Source organism: Vigna angularis, chromosome 11 (genome assembly GCF_016808095.1).
Source record: "Vigna angularis cultivar LongXiaoDou No.4 chromosome 11, ASM1680809v1, whole genome shotgun sequence".
Taxonomy (NCBI): Eukaryota; Viridiplantae; Streptophyta; class Magnoliopsida; order Fabales; family Fabaceae; genus Vigna; species Vigna angularis.
The window spans coordinates 22,697,043-22,724,355 of record NC_068980.1 but is presented as its reverse complement, the minus strand read 5'-3'; the positions used below and the strand labels follow the sequence as shown (position 1 = coordinate 22,724,355).

Sequence of the window (27,313 nt, the reverse complement as noted above, 5' to 3'; positions counted from 1 at the left end):
ATAATATGTATAACTAGAATAAACGTGCTCAATCACGAAGTCATACATATTCTCAATAATATGTATAACTAGAATAAACGTGCTCAATCACGAAGTCATACATATTCTCAATAATATGTATAACTAAACCAATATTGGATCAAGGAAATAACTAACAATTCTCAATAATTGCTTCAAAATACTCCCACGGATTCATGCATTATTGTCGAACGTTATTTCCAACTCTGAGGCTGTCAGGACGAACGTTCTGAAATCAATCCTCATCAAAGGCCGAACGCTGCCGATGAACACCAAACCTTATTAATCGAGCTCCAAGGACGAACGCTCGAGACCAAGCCTAGTCGTACGTTACTTCAGACGAGTACTTCCTGAGGATTTACATCATCGAGAACGAACGCTCACAACACAACTAAACCAAGGTCGAACACTCACAAAACCAAGGACGAACGCTCACCAAAATCAAGCACGAACGCTCACCAATTCAAGGACGAACGCTCACCAACTCAAGGACGAACACTCCCAAAAACCAAGGCAAACGCTCCCAAAACCAAGGACGTCCGCTCCCAAAAACCAAGGACGAACGTCCAAGATCCACACCGAACACTTAAAATCGAACGCTCACTTACACCAAAAACCGAACGTTCAATTATATCCAAAAGCCGAACGCTCACTTATACCTAAAACCGAACGTTCAATTATATCCAAAAGCCGAACGCTCACCTATACCTAAAACCGAACGCTCACTACTGAGCCGAACGCTAAGATCAATTACTTAGGCCGAACGCTAAACCATTGGACGCCATACTGAATTCATCACTGTTTGGACGAGCGCTTAAAGATCAAACATCCTCAAGAACGAACGCTCGTTAACCCATAGTATGACCGAACGCTCATTACATCCTATGGAAGTTCGTCTTGAGACCAAGACCGAACGTTCCAGAACGTCCCACGAAAATACTAAGTTACAGACGAACGCTCATTAATGTACGGTTTAGATACGATTTGAACGAGCGTCCCATATGTTATGACGAACGAACGCAGGCGTTCGTTCAGAACCGAACGCTCAACAATTTGGACGAACGTCCAATTTCACCAGAATTGGACGAACGTTCTGAAGTTGGCCGACCACTATTTGGTCAAGCCCTGATGGGATGAACGTCCAATTTTGACTCCTCAAAATTGGACGAACACGCATTCTGCAGAAATTCTGCAGAATCGCACCAGAGTCCAGAAAACCCAGAAAACCCCATTGTTTCACCCCTCTTTCCCAGATTTACAACAGTATAATTCTACCATCACTCATACAGATTCATAGTTAAGAAGGATACTCTAATCATAACATTATTCATCAAATAATCATAATATGATATCAAACCTATTATTCCTACAATTTATATACACAGATCTAGCTTCCCCTTACCTGGTTTTCTCCAAGCACAACCATCCTTCAACCAAGAATTCTGCCCCGATCGGAAGGACGAAAACGTTCGATTGAAATGAAGTCCTCTACTTTGCGGAGACCATGGTAGCATCAGGATAAAATTCCTACGGTCCAAGGTGCTGGAATCTTAGAGAGAAGCGAGAGAATTTTGGAATGAAGCTTTTAAAGAGAGAAAGAATGGGTTCCTTCCCCGTGAGCTGCTCTCCTCCCTGCCCAATCAATAGACCCTCTCCTTTTCTCCCCTCCCCTCATAATTGCACTCTAATAGTCAAAGAGGTGGGTGACCACCATGTCCCACCATGTCCCCCTGATGAGAGGGTCGCACCTCCCAACAAAATTTGATTGCAGATATTAATACAGTACAGTACTAGGAAGTGACTCCTAGGTCGTCTCTCAAGGACCAAATTGGGTTCAGTCTCAGATCTAAACACGTAGTGGGGGGGTTTGAAAGATTTTTGTGAATGCAGTTGAATTAAATTAAAACACGAACATAAACATAGATGTAAACACAGAATTAAAATGATTGGTCACTTAAGCTAACATCGCAACTAAAACATCACAACCACGAAAAATAGAGAACGTCAAAATGAAAAGTGCTTTAACCAAATTAAAAAGCAACATTGAGCTAAACAATTTAAATGCAAACTGAGGATGGCGGACAATTTAAATGAATGCTTAAAGAGATTTAACATTAAATGCTTGCTTGAATAGGTAAAGAAAATTTAAACCCCTTGGCCCTCTCCATTAAGGACGTGGCAGCTGGTCCCTACTTGCGTGCGTGTTGTGCTTCTTAAAAGTTATCAAAACCGTGACACCTTTCACGCCTTGACACCACACTCGTACTCCATCCTAATCCATCTCTTCCTTCTTAAATAACTAAAGTAAATGAGTGGTGCACATTCGGCTGCCAACTCTCTTGGCACGTCCCATCATCCGAAACTCTCATGGGCATACAGGTGTGGCAGCAATTGAAATAAAGAAATGAAGATGTGACCGTGTGTGCCACCTTTTTCAAAGCTAAATTGAAAGCATAAATCCTGGATGTGACCGTGTGCTTCCTTTCAACAATTAAACTACTACCAAACAAAATAGATGTGCAGCTGTGTGCTATCTATCCAAATGAAATGACCGTACGTGCAGCTTCCAACGTGCGTCTCTCCTTCCAGCCGTGAATCACCCCTGCACCCACTTCTCCAAGCAATAAAGCTTCTCCAGCAAAAATAAAAAATGGTCGTGTGCATCCAAAACGTAACACCGATTGCTTTCTTCAATTTAGTATCAAATCCAAAACCTTGCTGTTTCCAGGACGTTCCATTTCTACTGCTTCCATCTCATTCTAATCTCCTTGCTATTCTCCACCAAAAATCATCAATTGCTACCCTTCATTCCAGCACCGTTCACACCATTTTTCTTCCTTCAAATCAGCACCGCTTCCCACAATCAATTGAACAACATAAGAAAAAAAAAGTTTAGAACCGAGAGCTCCTGTCACTCAGCTTGCTCCTGCGCTCCATGTGCGTGCTTCACTCTCAATTTGACACCACACACATACTCCTTTTAATCAACATTCCAGCACCGTGCAGCAGCTAGACACATCCAACTCCACGCACACCATTATCCAACACGCACACACGTTGCTCTACGTTCCCGTGCACACTATTTCTATTTCTCTAACTTCCATCTCGCGTGTGCAGTTGTGACAGCACTCTCAACGTGCTTCTACTCTGTCCGTGTGCTTCCAGCCATCACCGTTTCACTCTTCCACCTCAACACCGCTTCATTCTCCTCCAAGGCTTTGAGCATCAACTTCCCCAACCAACACTTGCATCCGTTCCAGCCCCTTCTCTTTGCTTCCAGCTCATTCACCAATTCCAATTCATTCTGCCTCTGCACCCACTACCCGTGCACACCAACACCTCATGCTTCCAGCTTCACCTTTGCTTCCAACACGATGGCAGCGGTTGAAGACTCCCGTAACGTGTGCTTACTCAACGCTGCTGGACCCAGATTAAATAAAATTCAATGTGCTCCCTATTCTACACAAGACCGTGTTCTTCCTTCCTAGTTCCACTTCACATCAGCTTCTTCCTTCTCAATCAGTCACCGTGCTGCTTCCAGCTCCTTCACCGTTTCTCTTTTTCTCCAATAAAATATTTCCAGTCGTGCACCACATCACACGAACTCCATCACCGTTTCAGCATTCAAAGGAAAAGAAATAAAACTTCTAATATTCTCCATCTAGCACCGCATCCTCCAAGGCTCTCATCACTTTTCGGTGCAGCTGGATGCTTCCAGATTTCATCACCGTTCCCTCTTCTCCACGTCCACTTTTAGGTAGTGACAAAGTGCCTCTAAAGAAAGAAAAGAAAGGTAACCGAGAGTCCCTGTGCACCGCTTCACCAGCTTGCTTATCAAGATGAGACCAGCGTTAACATTTCTTTAACATTTCTTAATGAAATCAGCGTTCAAGAGGAAACCAACATGAATGTGAATAAATTTTGTAACAACGTGCACAAGACAAAGTGAAAAATAAAATTCTTCTTCATTCCAAACAGTGTTTTCCGTCCAAAGGGCAATTTCCAAAACAGAAACCTAAAAACTCCCCAGACCGAGAGAGTGGGTGGCGGCTAGGGCTCCCTCTAAGGACGTGTGTCACCTTTAATAAGGGTGGGTCCACACAAAAGAAAAACCCTAGGTCTAAATCACTAACTTCTAATTTTTGGGTCTACTCTAATTTACCAAAAATTGACCCAAAATATAAGAGTTGATACAGAAATTTTAAACTACTGAATTACAATTTAATTAATTCAAAAATGTCTGTGTGGAGAGTCTTGAATTTATTTGGCATTCTTCCTGATGTCCCAAAATGTATTTCCGAAATTTTCCTGCATTTCAAAATTGCACTTAATCAGCTCAGAAAATCCAAATTAGCACAATTACAATTTTCCGACCAAATTAAGCGGAATTCGGAAAACTGGGAAATAACAAACAATTAAACACAATTCCCCGGTTTATTTAAGTGCAATAAACTAAATCTAATTCAAGAAATAACGATTCATCACCCCCACTATTCAAAAATACGGGTCTTACACCGTCTCTGTCCGGCGGACTTCTTCACTGAGGACTAAGTCACGAACATCATCAAACTTTAACTTGTTACTTCCTGAGGAGCTACTCACAGTTGTGACAGTAGCATTCCAACTTTCTGGTAGGGAAGAAAGAAGTATTAGAGCTCGTACTTCTTCATCGAAATTGATTCCAACTGAACTCAACTGGATTGTAATTGTGTTGAGTTCGTTTATATGTTGCGTTGTTGATGCGCCTTCTGTCATCCGTAAGTTGAACAACCGCCTCATCAAGTGAACTTTGTTTGCGGCTGATGGCTTTTCGTACATGTTGGAAAGGGCCGCCATAAGACTAACTGTAGTCTTTTCATTTGCAATGTTGAAAGCAACATTACGAGATAACGTCAAACGGATGGCTCCGAGAGCTTTTCTGTCTAGAAAGCTCCACTCATCTTCCTTCATAGCTTCTGGTTTCCTGCCTGTGAGAGGTTCTTGCATGCCTTTCTGATACAGGTAGTCCTCTATTTGCATCTTCCAAAAGCCGAAGTCTGCACCATTGAACTTTTCAATCTTCATCTTGCCTTCGTCCATTGCCATTGCTCCTACTGCTTTTGAAGAAAAGTCCCCACTGGTTCTCTAAACTGAGATCCCAAGAACAAGAGAATAAATTTTTTCTGATGTGGAAGATCAGACACAGCTGCAGCCACAGAGCATACTAAGAAAATTTACTCTGACCAAATCTTTTCTGATGTGAAAGATCAAACATTGTTGCAACCACAGAGCATACTAAGAAATGGGCTCTTGAAACCAATTGTTGGGAACAAGGGCAATAAAGAGATAAGAGAGAAATAAACAACACTAAGAAGTATTTGTTTTGGTGCATTTGTAAACCTTACATAAGCTTTCTTATATAGCAAAGTGAAGAACACCATCTCACAATACTAAGCAATATAGGACTAAAAACACACTACAAAAATTTAATCAAACTACACAAAATACTAACACAACAGTCGTAGTTGAAGTTCATTGAGATATTTCCAGTGTTCTTACCAAAGCGTACTTGAGGGTAGTAGAATATTCCATCATCAGTTAATATATTCTCTGTAATGCAGGAAAATAAATATAAGTTTAGATGATTTTTCAATAAGATATTTATATATATATATATATATATATATATATATATATATAGATAGATAGATAGATAGATAGATAGATAGATAGATAGATAGATAGATAGATAGATAGATAGATAGATAGATAGAGAGAGAGAGAGACTGGAACATAAATATAAATTTAGATGATTTTTCCCTAATAAAAAAATGCTATTTTCTTTTTTATATCAAACATACTATGATGATTGTCATATAAAACTGTAATATGCAGACAAACTATGATTGAGAATTATGAAGTAGTAATTATGATCTTTAGTTCTCTCTCTCAGAATGAGATATATATGAATAAAATTATTATTTTAATGTAAATTATTTTGTATATAAATCGTTTAAAATAAAAAGGAAAGTGCTTATAATATATAAAGATTTAAAATTATTTAACTACGCAATTATTTTTTTAATTTATATGAAAGTCTTTTTTAGGTTTTAATAATTTGTATGTATTAAATTCACATTGAAGATTATGCTATCTCGTAAAGCTATTAGAAAAACATATTTACATTTCAATTTTTTACAACTTAAGCAAACTCACTTGAACAATTTTTGAAGGTGCATTAAAGACATATGTGTATTAATTGGATGGAAAGAGAAGAGGTTCCACTAGAGGTGTAAATGGATAATTTTATTTAATTTTATTTGACCTATTATAGTTGGTTATTTAATGAGTTATACAACTCAATTTAAACTTATATGCATAAAAAAATTATATTTTTTATAAATTTAATCTGATTCAAACGTGTTATAAAAAAATTATATTTTTTATAAATTTAATATGATTCAAACGTGTTGTAAAACAGATTGACAGTAGATTGGACATAATTTGAGAAATATTTATTCAAAACACAATTATTAAATAGAATATTAATTGGAAAAAATAATTATTAGTAATTAGCAATTAATTATTCAGCAATCATCGTTCGTTCTCCAGCCAAATGATTGTGAAATTAAAGAAAAAAATAATAGGTGAAAATTGAAGTGTGTAGGAACTTTTATACCTTTGTAACGATGAATTACTCTGGTCAATAAATCATCAACAATGTCTCGGTAGCCTTTCTCGATTGCTAAGTGCAAAACTGATTTGCGTCTACTGTTTCTACTAGTAAACGCAGTATCCTCAGCCAATTGCTTTAAGGCTGGTGAAGAATCTAGAATGTTCATAACATTTTTGTGACCATTCAATAAGGCCTCATGGAAGAAAGTATTTCCTTGTTTGTTGGTTACAAGGATTGTCTCTTTTGCTTCTTCAGAATTTCGATGGAGAAGTGCAGCCACCAATTTCTCGAGAGTAGAGATTTTGCCAGCTCTTGCAGCAACATGCAGTGGTGTATCATCATTACTATTTCTTGCTCTCAAAAGCTCTGGACCAATTTCAACTATTTTCTCCACACACTTATCATTTCCGTAGAGAGCTGCTATATGCAGCACCGTGTTTCTTCTCTTTTATCGAATCGTATGTTTTCTTTGGCAACAACCACCAACCATGTGCTTTAGCTTCATCACTGCGTCGTTCTTCTGAGCTTTCTATCACATTCCTTGAAGGTTGTTCTTCTCCCTTGTAGTTATTTTCGACGTCATTATTATTCATACATATCTTCCCTCCACACCTTAGAAATTTCATCATGCTCTTTTTCTTTGCTTCCACCAACTTTTCCTGTCCAAAAACACAAAATTGCAGACATATCAATAAATCACAACATACACAAAAACACATAATTCTCAATTTCACCTTCAAGTCGTTATATCCCTCTGGAAGCTTCCCTCCCTTAGAAAACTCAAAGGTTATAGACGCAAAGTAACATACACCAACAACCTGTATAAGTAGAATCACCTTGAGAGTTGTTAGGAGGCTTCAAAGGTAAAAAAGTAGAAGGGAAGCGCATAAAAAAAAGTAAAAGAGAAAACTTGGGACATCCCCTAAAACTGTGTTATTTCTCATAACTTCTAAAACAAAAGATTACATAAGAAAGGCATCCCCTAACCTACCATATCTTCCCTTTTTCTCCACAAGAAAAGAATATATAAAATAAAGTCTTGTGACATATCCAATCATCAGCTTTAATATGTGATCATTTCCTGTGACAATTACCAAAATTAATTTAAAATAGGTTTAATAGGTTCGGAGGTCTCTATATTTGTGGGTTCGTTTCAATTGGGTCCTCCAATTTTGAAAGTGATCAATTTGGTCCCTAATTTAACAAAATTGAGTCAATAATACCCTTTCCGTTAAATGCAATGGACGATATTAACTTTTTAAACATGTGACATGTTGAGGCATCCTTTTATTTGCAGGTTGCACAGTTTTAGGATGCTTCAACATACCACATGTTTAAAAAGTTAATATCGTCCATTGCATTTAACGGAAAAAGGTATTATTGACTCAATTTTGTTAAATTAGGGACCAAATTGATCACTTTCAAAATTGGAGGATCCAATTGAAACGAACCCACAAATATAGAGATCTTCGAACCTATTAAACCTTTAAAATACAATTTCGAAATAAGATATTAATTCTAAATCTGAAAAGGGCTAACTTATTAGTGTCTAGTAATTAATTACTATGTAAAGTTTCATAAATAATCATTTTTGCAATTTTACTAATATATGTTTTATTTAATAATAAATTTAGTAAATCCCATCATTTAGGAAGTATAAATTAAATAAATTTCCCTTACAAAGGACAAATGGCTGGCAGAAATGGAATTCCAAAATAGTGGTGGATGCTTGTCTTTGAAATTAATATATGTTCCTCGTTACCCTGACCAAATGATTGTGAAATTAGAGAAAATAAAGTATATAAAAAAAATAATAGGACGAAATTTAGATGTACATAGGGTTGGGCAAAACTAATCTAGCTATATTAAACTATAGTTAATTATACTCTTAAAAAAACTAAATTATTTGGAATAATAATTGAACTGTACTGTTTCAGACTTCAGTTTTAAAACACTGAATTTGTATAAGTTAAGTGTTAAATAAACTGAACTGTCCTTTTTATTTTGTTTTTATTTTTCTCTTTCTCTTTTACATTCAACTGTCACTTTTATTTTATCTATATAAAAAAAATTAGTTATAAAAAAAAATTGTATAATTTAAATTTAATTTTTTTAAATATAATTTAAAATTTTTAAACATCTTTTAAATTGTATAATCGAAAAGTAAAAATAAAAAATTTAATCAATTTATGTATAATCCAATTTTTTTTTTGTCTTACTTTCAATCTCAATCAATTAATTTACTAATTCTTTTAGATTTTCACTCTTACTCTTACAACCAAATATAGAACAATGATGAGATATTTCTGTTTTTAAATTATATAATTTAAAAATTATTCTTTTAATTTTTAAAATATATAAGTTTAGATTATATAATCTGAAAATAAAAAATAACTTTTTTGATTTTATGATCTATTTTTTTTATTTTTGAATTACACAATGATAGAGTGATAATTTTAATATTTATGAAAGTTTAGACCTCATGACCATGAAAACAATGGATATTTAGCAAATAAATAAGGAAAGTGGTTGAAAAGGAAAATATTCAATCCTACATTTTATTTTATTTTACTAAGGAAGTTAAGAACATTAACTACATGAATAAAATGAAACCTTTAAATCATTAAGTGACGTGGCTTGTGAGGTATTAGTCATTCTTGTCTCTAGGTATTAGTTGTTCTTATTCCTACCATAGTATCAGACTACGCACTCAATACAAGAGAAATGATAGTTAATCCTTAGCATACACAACACAAACATGCAAAAGCATAACTCAGATAAACAACAAAATAGTATGGCAAGAAAACATCTCAACTCGGCCAAAATCGTAAGTAATCCATCAATCATAAAAAATATCTCGACCAAAGTCAGAAACCTTGAGACTGACCTCTAGAACAACCAAAACAAGTTGTAAAACCTCTAAGTCGAGGTTTCAAAACAACCCGGCCAAACAACCCAACCAAATAGCCCAACCTGGCCAACCAACCCAACTTGGCCATACAACTCAAGCTGGCTAAACAACTCGACTACCCAGCTTGGCCAACCAACCATTAGTACAAAAAGGGGTTTCTAACACACCTATTACGCTTCGATTTCAACAAAATTGAAGCATAAAAAGGTGTGGTTGTAAATTTGCAATTTTTTGTAACATATAAGGCTCGGTTCATCAAAAACTGAAGTCATATGGTGTTTTTGGCCTTAGTTAAATTAAAATTAAAGCCCAAAAGGGTGACAGATAAATATACATTTTCAAATTTAATGTTAGAGGGCTTATGGTATCAATTATTTACAAAATTGTTGTCATAGCATCTTGTGAAACTGACAATTTCAGACTTTTCAACTACTAAGGTTTGGTGCAAGGTCATAGGCCTTGCACAAAGGTAGTTGCCCACCGAATTGAACAGTCAAGAAGCCCTTCATAATTGTTAAATCAGTTAGAAGATCTTTACCACCCACTTCAATCGCGCGACCTATGTTGAGTAATTGTCTCCCCAACGATCACAACCTTTGATCAAGTCATGCCTGAATCACCCGAATGGCGAGAGCAATAGTTAACAAACTGCTTCGCTAATAGTTTCAGGTTTGGGTTTGGGGGGTGATAGATGTAAACTTTACTTGTTTTTGTTGCTTAAATTGTTGTGCTTTTGAGTAAGTTATATGTTAATTCTCATGAAAAGTATATAATTATTGATATAAGTATAATTTTTACTGTTTAAATGTTTTTTGATGCTTTTGTTTGTTTATTTCGAAGTAAAATAAGGATTGGATACTATCAAAGACTTGGACCACGCTCAGTGGACGCTGTTCTGCCGAGAGTTTCACGCTCGGGCGTGAGAAAAAGGGCGCCGAGCGCGATTTTACAGAGAGGCTCACGCCCGGGCACGAGAAAATGGGCGCCGGGCACGACTTAGAAAGATGCGCGGACGCTCGTAGCCCAGTGAGCGGACGCTCGTCACATAGCGAGCGCACGCTCGTTTCATAGAGAGCGGACGCTCGTGCTCCAGAGAACGAACGCTCATCGAACAGCAAGAGGACGCTCGTCACACAGCGAGCGCACGCTCGTTTCAGAGCAAGCGGACACTCGTCGACCTATGGGCACAAGGATGCTCGTCCAAGCGAGGAATATCAGTGGACGCTCGTCCAGAAAGTGGACGCTCATCCAGAGCGCAGAGGACGCTTGCTCAGAGAGTGGACGCTCGTCCAAGACATCCAGCTAAGACGCTCGTCCAGCGAGCGATTGGACGTTCGCCCAACGAGACACCCGTGACTCAATTATTGGACCCTTCTTTTTATAAACCAGAAAAACTTGTTGTGACTTTGGCAAGTGTACCAAATCGTTCAAGTAATAAAACCGGTAAGACCGGATATCGTTTGCCAAGAGACTCGTGTCCTAGACAATCGTATAATATCTAACTAATTTAGACTAAAGAATGATTCCATGTTTTTGTGGTTTTCATGCAATTGAATTAAAGATAAAACATAAAGAGTAAAAGTGATCTTTGATTATGCAAACACTTAAGAAATGAAAGATTAGAAATGATATGGAATGATATTGTTGGGGGTTGATTTCACCTACTTCACTCTTATGTATAGAAAATCACTTCCTCTTCATTAATTAGCCAATGTCAATCTTCTAATTTACTCAAACCCAATCCCTTGGTAGAAAGAGCCTAGACTTACTTCTTAAACTCCAATCCCTTGGAAAACCTAACAAGTTCATCCGCTTTAAGAATTGAGATTCAAGACAACCAAAGGTCCTAGTTCTATCCCTAGATACAATTTCCTTTAGGTGTTTAATCCAGTTCTAGATTCACCCAATATTTCCCAATATCAAGCAAACCCTAAGATCAAGATATGGTTGAATTACTCATACAAGCTTTAAGTAGAGGAATTAAACACTAACAATTAATCAAAGAGGCATATAATCATTCAAAACAACTGTAATTACACAAGAAATCCGTGGTTACATCAATCCCCAACAAGAATGAAACTAGCTCTCCATGAATGGAGAGCTTGAGCTTACAACAATGGTGGAAATGGAAGAAGGAGGAGGACCCAAGGATGAAGAAGGGTTGTTCCCACAGCTCCTAGCTCGCCTCTGGACGCTCCAATTGAGAGAATTTGTGTCTGGGATGCCAAAGATATCAAAGCCCTTCTAATTTGGGGTTAAATAAACCCAATCTGCCAAATCAGCAGCAGGCGCGCTTGAGACCGCGCTCCAGCGCGCGAAAACAGGAAAAAGGGCGCTCCAGCGCCCTTTTGTAGGGGGCGCTCCAGCTAGCTCCAGTCCTGGTGCAGAGCCCGCTCCAGCGCCCATGGAAAAAGGGCGCTCCAGCTAACTTTTTTCCAGATTCTGGTTCTTCATATTTTTGCTGTTTTTGCTGTTTTCTTGTTTTCTCTGGTTCCAGCACTCTTCATTTGATGCAGAGACTTCTTCCAACTAATTAACTTGTATAAATAAAGGGGTTAATGATCAATTTATCTAATTAAAGCTTAAGATGAAACCACTTCTTAAACTAAATGAAAACTAGGATTTACAAGGTAAAAAGGATGAGAAAGAGTTGATATTTTCTCTAATTCAATACTGAATTCATAGTAAAATATGCCACTATCAACTCCCCCAAACTTAGAACCTTGCTTGTCCTCAAGCAAAAGGTATCTGACTGTCAAACAAAACAAATTTCAAAGATTACAGTTGGATTCATAATACATTGCTTAACTTGAAACAACTAGAAATGTGTATCATGTTAGTTTTCCATTATGATGCTCACAACACAATCAATCAATCAAATGCCATAGTTTATAAGAGATCAATAGTCATGGCAGGATGCTTTACTGAATTATGTAGAACCAATTCTCACTTAAGATGGTGTTTCACTCTAATGCACTAGTGTATAAGGATGTGTGTCTATCACTCTACTATCAAATTGTCACACAAATCAACTTTGCCATTTGTTTCAACCAAATTAAACACATTCACAAGTAAGTCAACATCACAAGGACTTTCATTGGCTTGTATTGTGGCTGGGCTAAGAAGGAACATGGTTTTTCTGGATAACAAAGCACCTTGAGCTAAGAGATCAAACAATTACAATCATGAATAAAAGTTCTCTTTTGCTTCACTTAGATTACCACCAATGTCAAACTTACACCCAACTGTTTTTCATTCAGTACTTTTCTTTCTCTCTTTTTCTTTCTTCCTTTTTGTTACTTTTGTATCTTTTAAATTTTTCTCAATTCAACCTTTCATAACAACTCCCCCAACTTAAACCATTCTCCTGCAGTATAGATGATTTCTCCATTTAGCTCAAGGTAAGGAAAATAGGGAAATTTCATTTGGGCTTTAAGGTTCAAAAAGAGTCATTTATCAATCAAGGTCGAAAGGTTTTGAATTGGTTTCTTTTGGCAATATGTGGAAGAAGTAGGAGAGCAAGATGGCCTTGATCATGTGCAACTAACAAGCAAATGGTTCAAATCAGAGAAACTCAGGCAAAGTCAATTGTGATCAAATATGATAGCATTCACAAGAAAAGTCTAAAGCACAACATCTCACAAGGTTAACTCAAGGTTCCACAAACATCATCAAGCAACTGCCATGAATAATGATCTCAGTTAAGCATATAGCATTCTCAGACTTTTTCATGAAGGAAGCAATACAATTTGAACTAAATTGATCCATCTCAAGCATCATTTCATATCAAACCATAAGCATTATGAATCAGCATAAGTCTAACAAGCCAGATAACAAAAACAACTTAACTAAAATTGAAAAACAAAAGCTAACTAGCAACCAAAGTAAAAGAAAGCAAAATAAAAGGTCCTGTGACTCATGATTTGTAGCTCATTGTCAAACTCCTTCATTTTCTGCACCACCTCCCCCAATAAATTGGGTTGGTCCCCAAGCCATGCTACTTGGGTCGCATATTCCTCTGTTGACATCTCTACTTTGTGGCGGCGTTTGTTTTTATTCTCTTGGAGTTGGATGAAAAAGTCATTTCTGCACAAAAGATTGAAAATAAAGTTTGCAAATGTGAACTCACAATGTATGTATTTGTAACAAACAATCATTAGATCACATGATCATGAGTTCACAAGGTCAAACGCACACTAAATCTGCAAGAAAAATCACAAAACACAGCCTGGAGCATGAAAAATTTGAAGCAGAAGAGAAAAATAGAGTTGCTGAAAAATCTGGTCAGGTTGGAAAAGGTTAGCTGGAGCGCCCCTAAACAGAGGGCGCTGGAGCTAGCTATGGGTCAGAATGCCAGAAAACTGGATTCGTGCTGAGCGCGCTGGAGCGCCCCTGAGCAGAGGGCGCTGGAGCGCCATACCAGATTGCAGATTTGCAGAATTTCACAACTACACCTACGATTTTTGGAATTTGGCACTTCTTGATGCTCAATTCAGCCCAGATTAACATGTTTTCACTATACAAACTTGATCAAATCCATAAGGATTGAAATTGAGTGCAAGAATGCCAATTTAGGTGCACACTTCCAAAGCTTTCTAATTCTACAACTCAAGGCTTCAAATTTTACACTTTATACATACCAAAACTCAACATAACCATTCAAAACATACTCAATCACACTAGAACACATAAAAACAGATTGAACAATTCTAAAACACATCAATACACAAAAAAAACTCAACATTACACTAGTTAACCATTAACAACACATAAACTACAATTGAAACTAACATGCTCCAAAATAACCAAATCAAATCAAAACATTCTAAAGCAAATTCAAACAATCAAAACACACTCAAATAACAAAATCACACATATAGAAAGGGTTAGAAAGCTGGGTTGCCTCCCAGTAAGCGCTTCTTTAACGTCATTAGCTTGACACCATTAAGCTCAAGTTTGATTTTTGATGTTGGAATGCTTCTTCTTGTCATGACACCAACATCCTCTCAGCAATTTCCTAGTCACCAACTTGACTCTCCTAGAATATGGAGCCTCTATCTCAAGCACTCCATTTATCTTTATGTTCTTGATGACCCATAACCTATTCTTGAATCTCACTGGTTTTCCAGGTTTGGGCTCATCGCTTGCTATCACAGAATTTTGGTGGACTAGTTCTTCTTCTTTTTCTTCTTCCTCTCCCTTTACTCTTGGGGATAAACAGCTGAAGCTCCTCTTGACCAACTTGGCATGAACTTGAATTTCAACCCCAGTGAACTTTAATTCATCTGTTTTTACCACTTTATTTTACATCTGTATGCTAATCTTAAGTTTGCTACAAAATTACATTTAATATTCGCTAAATTAGTAGACTTTAATCAATCTGTGAATCAAAACAAATCTCTTGAGAAAACGATTTCCGGACTTACCGGTTTATTACTTGAACAATCCGGTGCAATTGCCGAGGTCTCAACAAGTTTTTGGCGCCGTTGCCGGAGATTTGTTTTTATTTTCGTCGATTGTTTGTAGTTTATCTGGTTTAGTTGATTTTAGCTATCTTTTGTTTAAGTTTTTATTGTGATTATATTTGAATTCTTGTGCATAATTGTTATCATCTGTAGAAATTGTGTCTTTTTGGATTGTTTCTTTTTACTTTGTGTTTTGTATGAGGAACAACAACAGAAGGAGGAGACAAAGTAGAGAATCCAGAGAATCATCTGCTATCTCTGAAGAAATTCTGGACTCTTCATCTATTCAAGAAAAAGAAGAAATGGAAGATAATCGTACTGGAGAAGGTTCTGGGCAAGGAAGACGTACTCTTGCAGATTATAATACTTTCTCAGGACCTCTGCACTTCAACAGTATTGCAAGACCAGTGGTGAATGCTGCTAACATGGAGATGAAGCCAGCTCTTATTCATCTGGTGCAGAACAATCAGTTTCATGGATTATCCCACGAGAATCCATACACTCACTTGGCTACTTTCATGGAGATCTGTAATACAGTGAGGATTCACCAGGTTCCAGATGAAGCAATCCGACTCAGCTTATTTCCATTCTCATTGGCTGGTAATGCAAAAATATGGCTGAATTCTTTTCCAGAGAATAGTCTAACAGTTTGGGATGATGTGGTTGCCAAATTTCTGAATAAGTTCTTCCCTCAGTCCAAAGTCAATAAGGGAAAGTAGGAGATATCTTCTTTTCAACAAGATGCTTATGAAACTCTAGGTCAAGCATGGGATAGATTCAAAGGCCTACTGAGAAAAACCCCTACTCATGGGTTTGATGAGCCTACAATGTTAAATATGTTTCTTGGAGGGCTGAAATCTCAAACAAAGTTAATGTTAGATGCATCAGCTGGAGGTAGTATCAGATGGAAGACACCTGAAGAAGCACATGATCTGATTGAAAACATGGCTGCTAATGATAATGAAGTTTAGAGTGAAAGAGCCCAATTTCAACAAAAAACTTAAAACAACACTTCCTTCATGACAACTGTAACCAGCAAAAGATCACCCTCGAAGAACCTTTCTTAGAACTTTTATGACCTTACTAAAACTCTGAAAACTCTTCCCCTGCATAAAAGCCTTGTCATTCCATTTCCTCAACACTGTTTTCTACTCCACAAAACGACTGATGAAGCCCAATTTAACTTGTTAGTCGTTGCTAGGACTCGGGTTCAATCCCCAAATCCTTGGCAACGACACTAAAAACTTGTTAGCTCAAAAAATACTTGTTGGGCTCGATTTCGGCAAGTGCACCGAATCGTTCAAGTAATAAACCGGTAAGACCGGGTATCGTTTTCCCAAGAGACTCGTAATACTAGAGAATTGTGCGATTAACAACTCATATAGACTCAATAACATAACATCAATATACAGAACAAGTGCAGAAATGTAAATTCATACATAATTACAAGGTTGGACTTTGGTATTGAAGGCACTTGGAAATGGAAAAGACAAGAAATGGTATGAAATGACATTGCTAAGGTTAGTTTTCACCAATGCACTCTTGTGTATGACCAATTTTATCTCCTCTCTATCAATTTACTAAAGTCAATCCACTAAAACACTCTAGCCCTAATTCCTTAGGTGAAAGAGCCTAGGTTTTCCTTATCAAACCCCAATTCCTTGGCAATCTAACAAGCAAAACCCGCATTAAAGAGCTGGGATCTAAGACAACATGTGAATCATCTTCCATTCCTAGAATCAATGACCCACAAGGATTCTTATTTCAGTTCAAGATTTCATCTTACGTTCCCATAATCCATAAAACCCCAAAATCAAGCCATGAACGTTCCCATTACATGCAAGCTTTAAGATTGGAAACAAGAATACTAGCAATTGATAGAAAAGGCATATATATAATCAAATCATTCAACAATTACACAAGAATTCAAAGGCTACAACTAATCCCAACAAGATGGGTTTGGTTCTCCATTTCCATGGAGAACCCTAAAGCTTACAACATGGAAGATGGAAGAAGAAGGAGAACCCAAGAGGAAGAAGGGAGTGTTCCCACGAACCCTAGCAGCCCTCCAAGCTCTCCTCTGAGTGAAATCGCGCCTCCAAATGACCAAAGACCCATTCCCCTTCGTGTTTTGGGGTTAAATAGACTGGTCTGCCACATCAGAAAAATTGCGCCCGGGCGCCCTCTGTCAGTCGCGCCCGGGCGCGAGACTCTCTGGAAATATTCAAATCTGGCGAAAAGTCGCGCCCGGGCGCCCCATTTCTCACGCCCGGGCGTGAAACTCTCTGGACACTGAAAGTGGACGAACGTCCACTACTGCTGGACGAACGTCCTCCTGCATGGACGAGCGTCCTCTTGCATGGACGAGCGTCCTCTCGTTTCTTCTGGACGAGCGTCCTGGACGAACCTCATCTGCCTGGCTGGACGAGCGTCCACTTCTGCCTGGCTGGACGAGCGTCTGCTTCTTGGACGAGCGTCCCCCTCTCTTGGACGAGCGCCCGCTTCTGGGACGAGCGTCCTCCTGGACGAACGTCCGCTCTCTTGGACGAGCGCCCGCCTGGCTGGACGAGCGTCCTCTGCCTGGGACGAGCGTCCTCTCCCTCTCGCATTTGGACGAGCGTCCGCTCTGCATGGAGGACGAGCGTCCGCTTGTTTCTGGACGAACGTCCACTTCTCTTTTGGACGAACGTTCTGAATCTTGGACGAACGTCCTGATTGTGCGAGTGTCTGCATGTGTGGCGAGCGTTTCTCCGTGCTAACTTCTTGGTCCAGTTCTATACATGGTTGGAGAGTCTTCCAAGCTCATTTTTAGCTACAAAATAAGGGATTATTGATGAAAGTACATCAAAGTAGCCAAAAACACAAATATATAGAAAACAAGACAAAACAAGAGGATTAAGCAAGTTATAATTAGAAAGGAGTTGATTTTGCTACTAAAATGATGCTTAAAATATGGTAAAATTTAGCATTATCAAATACCCCCAAACTTACAACTTTGCTTGTCCTCAAGCAAAAGTACTTCTCCTAGCAGACAATTCAATCACAATGGTCTAGCAACTCAAGCATAGTTTCAATCAAATAAACAAAATCAATCATGCTTGCTCAACTTAGAAATCACATTCAAGAGACCATATAGTCTTAGCAAGCTAAACTTCAATCATGGTGCTCACAGTTCAAAATCACATTATAGATGCAAATGATAGATCAACAAACATGGCAAGTTGTTTTCAATGAGTGTATGGAACCCATCCTCACCAAGTAAAGTGTTTCACTCAAGCACAATGGTGTATAAGTATGTGTGTCTAACTCTCAAATATCACAATGTTACACAAATCAACTTTGCCTTTCGTTTCAACAATTTCAAACACATTTACAAGCAAGTTACATCACAAGGACTTTGATTGGCTTGTATTGTGGCTGGGCTAAGAAGAAAATTTGGTTTTTCTGGACAACAAAGCACCTTGAGATAAGAGACCAAACAATTTAGTTCATGATATAGCATAATATCTCTTTTTCTCCAAAATTGAATAAACCACTCTCAACTTATTTCCCAACTCTTTTTCATTGAATTCATGTTTTTGTTTTTCTTCTTCTTCTTTCTTCTTTTTCTTTCTTTTTAACTCAACTTATTGTTTTTCTCAATGCTCCCCTTTTGACAAGAAGAACTCCCCCAAACTTAGACCATTCTCCTCACTCTAATATATATGATCATCTCAACTCAAGGTAAGGAGGTTAATGATTTTTCAATAGGCTTAAGGTTTCAGGAATGAGAAAGTTTTCTTTAAGGTTCAAAGGTTATACATTGGCTTTTAGGCTCAAAATGTAGAAGAGGTGGAAGAACAAGAAGGCCTTGATCATTTGTAACATGCAAGTAACTAGTTCAAATAGAGAAACTCACGCAAAATCAACTGTGATTCCAAAGTAATAACATTCATCAATAAACTCTGAGGCACAACATCTCACAGGTTTACTCAAGGTTCCAAAATTTGATAAACATCATGCCAAGAATATTGATCACAATTAAAACTAAGCATCTATCTCAACAGATACAAGCAACCACAATCTCAGTTCAACAAGCTCAACCACATAATCTCAATCAGATTTTCAAAACAATTCTCATAGGTAACGAGCAAGCACAACAGATTTGTATTCAATTCAAGCATAACATATGATCACTCAAATCACCAGACCAATTGCACAAGAACTATCCACAAGGCAAGTCAAAAAAAGAAATCAAAAACTCAAATACTGAAAGCAAATAAGAACTGGAAATTAAAACTGAAAAACCGATTAAAATGGACTCTTTGCAGCTCCAGCAGTGTAGGAGACTAGCTTCACTTTCATCTGCAACATCTTCCTCCAACAGTAGCTTATACTCCGCAACTGCTCCACCTCCCCCATCAGTAGGGGCCTGGCCCCCAGGCCATGCTACACGAGCAGCAAAATCTTCATTTCATATGGTGCTCAACTCACGCATGCCTCAAAGGTTGGCCACTGGTGGTTTTAAACTCTTTAATTCCTAAGGAAGATCTTATCCTGTAACAAGAAAGCTCAAAGCAAAATTAGTATCTCATAGTCAACAACTGAAGAGAAGAATCCATAAAACAAACTAAAAGAAATAAGCAAAAGAAAGCAAAGAAACAAAACAATGAAAGCCAAAACAAACAAAGACAAAAGTACAAGAACAAAGAGGGAAGTCTTAGAATTAAGCTTCCCAAAGGTACCACAACACAAAAAGGTATAAAAACACATCAAAAGGAGTGTGTTAAAGAGTGCAAAAGAATGGGAAACTCATCATAAATCAAGAAAAAACGAAAATGCAGAACCAGAAATTTTTGGTGCTGGACGCCCCTGGTGCAGCTCGCGCTCGGGCGCCCCTCAGCAGAGGGCGCTTGGGCGCCACTCGGTCAAGTTGGTGCAGGATGGCCCTCGTGTAGCTCGCGCTCGGGCGCCCCTCAGCAGGGGGCGCTTGGGCGCCATATCAGTTTTCTGCATAATGCAGATTTTTGCGAAATTGGCCACTCACCATGTGATTTTTGGTTCTAGACCTACATTCAATGCACTCACACACCAAACAAGCTAAAACTAATCTAATACACTTATACAAACCACAAAAACAACATCAAAACTCAAAAATCACAAAAAATGCAAAACTACACAAACATGCAAAACATAAGCCAAAAATGCAAATAACACAAAAATCACACAAACACAAGTAAAATAGGATAAGAAAATTGGGTTGCCTCCCAAAAGCGCTTGTTTAACGTCATTAGCTTGACGGATTACTCAATGAAGTGCAGATTTTGATGTTGGTGTGCTCCTTCCACCAACTCTTCTTGAAAAACTTTCTAGCCACCAAATCAACTCTCAAAGCTTGAATTCTTCTTTTTAGCCCTTCCACTACCTTGACATCTTCAAACACGCAATCCTCTTGATCAAATTTTGCTTGCTAGGCTTGAGTTCTTTGGCTCTCATCAAAGGGTGGTGATGACTAGTCTTTCTCTTTTCCTTCTCCCTTTCTTCTTCATCTTTCACTTAGCATTTGGAGCATCTTCAATGAAGGGAGAAGTTGGGGCAGCTTGTGATGCTCAAGCTAGTTGTCTCCTTGTGTCCTAATATTTCCTTCAAAATCAGGGTCTTCATGATGCATTTGAGGCTGCAGTCCTCCTTGTATGAACATCTCCCTGCATACACTTAGACACAACTAGGCTAAAGCCACAAATTAGCCCAAACAAAACTGAAAATCTATTTACAACAAAAGAGTTAGTTCTATATACAAAATCAAGTCTACATAAGTTAGAAACCTCACAAAAGTCTAGTATTGACACGAGTCCCCGGCAACGGCGCCAAAAACTTGATGAAGCCCAATTTAACTTGTTAGTCGTTGCTAGGACTCGGGTTCAATCCCCAAATCCTTGGCAACGGCACTAAAAACTTGTTAGCTCAAAAAATACTTGTTGGGCTCGATTTCGGCAAGTGCACCGAATCGTTCAAGTAATAAACCGGTAAGACCGGGTATCGTTTTCCCAAGAGACTCGTAATACTAGAGAATTGTGCGATTAACAACTCATATAGACTCAATAACATAACATCAATATACAGAACAAGTGCAGAAATGTAAATTCATACATAATTACAAGGTTGGACTTTGGTATTGAAGGCACTTGGAAATGGAAAAGACAAGAAATGGTATGAAATGACATTGCTAAGGTTAGTTTTCACCAATGCACTCTTGTGTATGACCAATTTTATCTCCTCTCTATCAATTTACTAAAGTCAATCCACTAAAACACTCTAGCCCTAATTCCTTAGGTGAAAGAGCCTAGGTTTTCCTTATCAAACCCCAATTCCTTGGCAATCTAACAAGCAAAACCCGCATTAAAGAGCTGGGATCTAAGACAACATGTGAATCATCTTCCATTCCTAGAATCAATGACCCACAAGGATTCTTATTTCAGTTCAAGATTTCATCTTACGTTCCCATAATCCATAAAACCCCAAAATCAAGCCATGAACGTTCCCATTACATGCAAGCTTTAAGATTGGAAACAAGAATACTAGCAATTGATAGAAAAGGCATATATATAATCAAATCATTCAACAATTACACAAGAATTCAAAGGCTACAACTAATCCCAACAAGATGGGTTTGGTTCTCCATTTCCATGGAGAACCCTAAAGCTTACAACATGGAAGATGGAAGAAGAAGGAGAACCCAAGAGGAAGAAGGGAGTGTTCCCACGAACCCTAGCAGCCCTCCAAGCTCTCCTCTGAGTGAAATCGCGCCTCCAAATGACCAAAGACCCATTCCCCTTCGTGTTTTGGGGTTAAATAGACTGGTCTGCCACATCAGAAAAATTGCGCCCGGGCGCCCTCTGTCAGTCGCGCCCGGGCGCGAGACTCTCTGGAAATATTCAAATCTGGCGAAAAGTCGCGCCCGGGCGCCCCATTTCTCACGCCCGGGCGTGAAACTCTCTGGACACTGAAAGTGGACGAACGTCCACTACTACTGGACGAACGTCCTCCTGCATGGACGAGCGTCCTCTTGCATGGACGAGCGTCCTCTCGTTTCTTCTGGACGAGCGTCCTGGACGAACCTCATCTGCCTGGCTGGACGAGCGTCCACTTCTGCCTGGCTGGACGAGCGTCTGCTTCTTGGACGAGCGCCTGCTGCCTCTGGACGAGCGTCCCCCTCTCTTGGACGAGCGCCCGCTTCTGGGACGAGCGTCCTCCTGGACGAACGTCCGCTCTCTTGGACGAGCGCCCGCCTGGCTGGACGAGCGTCCTCTGCCTGGGACGAGCGTCCTCTCCCTCTCGCATTTGGACGAGCGTCCGCTCTGCATGGAGGACGAGCGTCCGCTTGTTTCTGGACGAACGTCCACTTCTCTTTTGGACGAACGTTCTGAATCTTGGACGAACGTCCTGATTGTGCGAGTGTCTGCATGTGTGGCGAGCGTTTCTCCGTGCTAACTTCTTGGTCCAATTCTATACATGGTTGGAGAGTCTTCCAAGCTCATTTTTAGCTACAAAATAAGGGATTATTGATGAAAGTACATCAAAGTAGCCAAAAACACAAATATATAGAAAACAAGACAAAACAAGAGGATTAAGCAAGTTATAATTAGAAAGGAGTTGATTTTGCTACTAAAATGATGCTTAAAATATGGTAAAATTTAGCATTATCAACGACCATGCCCGAAATCACTCCTGATTGTCAAGACTTATACTAGACTATGCCAACATGCCCTCTATTTCTCTTCTGCGATTCTTTAACCTTGTAGTTCTCCCTATGATTATACTGAGTCCAAAATATTATTGCTCTAACTCAACCTTCATCTTCCTCTTGCACTGCACGACTTAAACAGGAACCACTCAAAAATTTCGAACACTGGTGTCGCCTAAGACCCCACTCCAAAGTGAATTCCACTTCTCCAAGTTATAAAATCCCATACTTGTTGCAGAAAACCAATCAAAACCCTTACCTCATAACAATTTATCTTCTCTTTTTCACATATTCATACTAATCTCTTTTGATTCCCACACTCCTTTTTCTTCACTTCTAATTTGATCCACAATTGATATATACAACCAGTGACTTTTCTTCTTGAAATACGAAGCTTCTATTAAAGACTATAAAGCACTAGAGAACTTGTTTGAAACAACAAACCTCCCTTGAATCACACCTCAAACATACGAAAGAACAACATCATCTCTTCTTCATTTGCAATTTACAGACATCTTGAATTCTCATAACACTTGCTTCCATCTTTCACTCAACTATACTTGATGCACCACCTTCGTTCTCCTTCCCTGTCCAGAAACCACTCCATATAAACTTCAAACTTGAACCCTTAGATTAACTCCACAAACGCCACATCACTCATAATTCTTCTTGCACTCATCCCGTCCAGATTAACTTAAAACCTTCTTCTTCAAGAATTGCCCTCTTCAACTCGGAATCGTCAAAATACAAACCCTATCTTTAATCCTCCAAACCTCAAGATACTCTTAACCAACACCACTAATCTTCTGACCTTATCTGAACTTACCAACTCACTACCTTCTGCAATCCATCATTCAACATCCACTCCTCTCTTGATCAAACTCAGCCGAACACTGAACATCACCATAAAACCATACCCAAAGAAAATTAACTTTATCACAACATGCAACTTCATAACTCTAAGCATCTCAACCAACCCAAACTCTTCTGATCATTCTCGATACCCTCTTTAGCAACTTATACTACAGCCACCCTTTATCATCTATTCTAAAATCTTTCTCCATCCACTGTGCTCTTAATTCTCTAACCTTATACTTTCTTACCAAACTGGCATTCTGGTGTACTCCTTCCTTCAACATTTGAAATCTCTCATCTCAGCCAATGATCAAACCTTTATTCTATACGAACCACTAATCTTGAAACATTTTTCTGAACTTGACTATGCATTCTCCAATAGCAATTAATGCTTAACCACTCCATTTGGTTATTCAACTCACAGTCCTATAATACTCCAATTCTCCTCACACACTTCATGTTCCCTCAACTTGGAGATCCGGCTTCTATTACACCTTCCTTAAATCCGTTCTATGTTTTACACACTGCTCCTCAAACCCTTTTCTTCTAACCTCTGACGTTATTGATACACTGAACTAAACTGATCTCTCAAACTTTGCCACACCCATGGTTACCCAAAGCTCTTCTTATTCTAACCTTCAAACCCAACTCTTCTTGTGGAATACACGGTATCTGACCTTCTGACTTTGTTTTCTTGAAATTTTCTTTATCCATAACATTACTTCTAAACTCCAATATCTTATCTCGTCCTCCGAAGCTTAAATTTTAGTCTCCAATCTCCTATCTTCGAGGCAAGAACTTGTCTCAAAGACTTAAACCAATTCCAAAAAAAAGTATACAACTCAAATTGTCCTCGAATATGCATTCCAATACTACTATAGAGCACATAACGCTACCACAAAACAAGAACAAGACAGGAATTTCTAAGGGAAACAACACTGAAACTCTAACTCTTTCTTACCTCAAACCTTCAGAATTAAGAAAGGAAAATCATCTACGGTAAAAGTCATGAGTGTGCACCCCCATTACTCTTATCAAGACGTTTTCTGTTCTTAAAACTTCTAGTTAGATACACACCTTACTATATAGACTTGAAAGAAATGGTAAATCATACCATCTACACCCAAGTCTTCACAGAGAAGACACGGCAAACCCACAACACAAAGGTCATCCTAAGGATGAACTGCTCTGATACCATTAATGTAACATCCCGATTATATAATAACCAATATTATATAATAAAGACGTTAACATCCAAATATAGAGAACAGTCGGAGTATGACGTGTAATTAAATGTGGTATTACAGTCATCCAGAAATAAAAGAAACTGAGAATTTAAACTTAAACAGTTGAAAGGATTAAACACTACGAGTGTTTAATCAAGAAATTCTAAGAAAAATGTCCTGCAATATCAGCAACCTCCAGCTCTTGCTCCAAGTGAAACTCCACGACAAGATCTGCTCCCATCCAAGTGGATGATCATCGCCAAAGAAACATACCCAAACAACACATAACGAAAACAATGCAAGGGTGAGCTAGATATAAAAAGCATGTTATACAGATAGCACAGTTAATTTCAATATGATCATACTTATATTCGTATAAAAGAGCAATTATAGCATGTTCATTAAACCATAATTCCACCCACTCATACAACATGCAAAAGTCATCCAAACAAGGTAAATTGACATCTAAAGACTTGTTACTTTATACCCCGACTTGTTACTTCATAGACCGACTCGTCCGGACTAGAATGTATGTAGAGCTGGGGCGGGTTGTGCACTTGTGATGGCCTCTACTGCTTTGCAAAGCCATTGCCGAGGGGTTTCACCCGACCATACACAAGGTTAGTCCGTTACCGCGGAATAGACCTCCAGTGATAGCGCCTACCCTGGGACCTCCCTCTACTCCCACCACACGCGTCAATCCTCTCTAAGTGAGAATGAAAGACCGTTGGAGTGTAGGGATAACCCCCCATATGGAAGCCTCTTACATTCATTCAATACACCAACTGATCCCACCGAGAGATCTAAATTTCCGATTCAATCCCACCATTTTAAATCTCATGATATTTCTTTTGGAACCATGTGCCTCATAAACCACTTATAACCATACCCCAATTATGAATAATCAGATACCACCATATTATCCCAACAATTCCAACATATTTCATACATTCACATGATTCATGTCATAGATAATATTCCAAACATTTGTACACATAATTCAGTCCAAAAGCAAAGGAACTTAAAATTCAACATTATACAGAACACTATTCATTCGAACAATATTCACATACTTCCCACATAAATCATATCATATCATGCATTCCAAACATTCCTCATACATGACAATCTGTTAAGCAAACAACAATAATCAAACCAATACACCTTACCTGACAATAACAATCTTAAAAGAACCACTAAACAACACAAAACCCCGTAACTCATACTTAGACAAAGAAAATGGCTTTGAAACCATCACCAGCAGTTCCAGAAGGGTTCAAAACCTCCAAAACGACTCAAGAAACGTCCAAAACGGACACCCGGAACCCCAAAAACTATCAAAAACAAAGACAAAGTCAATTTTCCCGAACACCTCGCGCCTGGGCGCGAAAAAGGGGCGCCCGGGCGTGACTTTCTGCGAATACCTCGCGCCTGGGCGCGACAGTGGGGCGCCCGGGCGTGACCTGATGCAGAATTCTGCAGATTTGATGCCAGAACTTCGTTTTTCCAATTCTAACCATTTTTATTAACTTCTAACACCCTTAATTCATGTTTTATACTAGATTGGACTTACCTAATTGATTATAACCGTTCCTTATTCAATTCTTAAGGGATTCATACTCAAATTCAACCATAAAATTCCAATTTTCACAACTTAGATACCAAAAATCCAATTCTACAACTTTGCACCTATTTTGATCAATTTGATGGCTCTAACAAGTCATAATACAGTGGGTGAAACTGTTCCAAAGGCTTAATAACACTCTAGACCCCAAATGCTCAAAATCACTACCTCACTTCCTCTCCAAATGACTAAAACCATGCACATAAACCCTCACAAGGCCTCTACTCCAATGTAGATTAAATCTTAATGTTTTAAGAGTTCCAACAAGTCTAATATAACTCAAAAACAGTCCCTAAACTGCCACTGTTATTAAACCATCATTCCCTCTAAAATTCACCTCTCAAAACCCCTCCAATTTCACTCTAAAACATCAATTTTCACAACTTAGGTGTCCAAATTCAATTCTACTACTTTGCAACTATTTTGATCAATTTAGTGACTCAAATAAGTCATAATACAGTGGCTAAGACTGTCCCAACAACCCAATTTCGTTTTAGGCCACAAATACCCAATTTCACTACTTCACTTCCTCCATTTTGTCCTACAACACTATAATTTCACTAATTTTCCCTTCATTCAAGATATGGCAGATTTATCACTTTAAGCACTTCCAACACACCCAATTACAGCAGCTAGGTTCAACCAATTCAATTTACAAACCTTACTCTACAATTCCATATATCACACCCATCGAGAATTTAACATACCTACAATTAATGCAAACAAATTGAACACAATATCAAGCTCCCCTTACCTGGTTTTCTCCAAGCACTATGTCCAGCACCCGCAACCCCATATCCCGGACTAGCACCTTCACCTCTTCCAGCTTCTTCCAT

The 27,313-nt window shown here is 38.5% G+C and overlaps 1 protein-coding gene across 1 annotated transcript; it reads right to left on the bottom strand.

Moving 5' to 3' along the window:
* Nucleotides 1-1,966: 1,966 nt before the first annotated feature.
* LOC108332493 (uncharacterized) lies at nucleotides 1,967-27,313 on the bottom strand. The gene is made up of 5 exons (XM_017567784.2): nucleotides 27,232-27,313; nucleotides 7,286-7,332; nucleotides 6,677-7,118; nucleotides 5,557-5,607; nucleotides 1,967-5,203 (listed from the first exon to the last, which is right to left on the bottom strand). The coding sequence occupies exons 1-5, from the start codon at nucleotides 27,311-27,313 to the stop codon at nucleotides 5,109-5,111; spliced, it is 717 nt and encodes a 238-aa protein (XP_017423273.2). The 3' UTR covers nucleotides 1,967-5,108.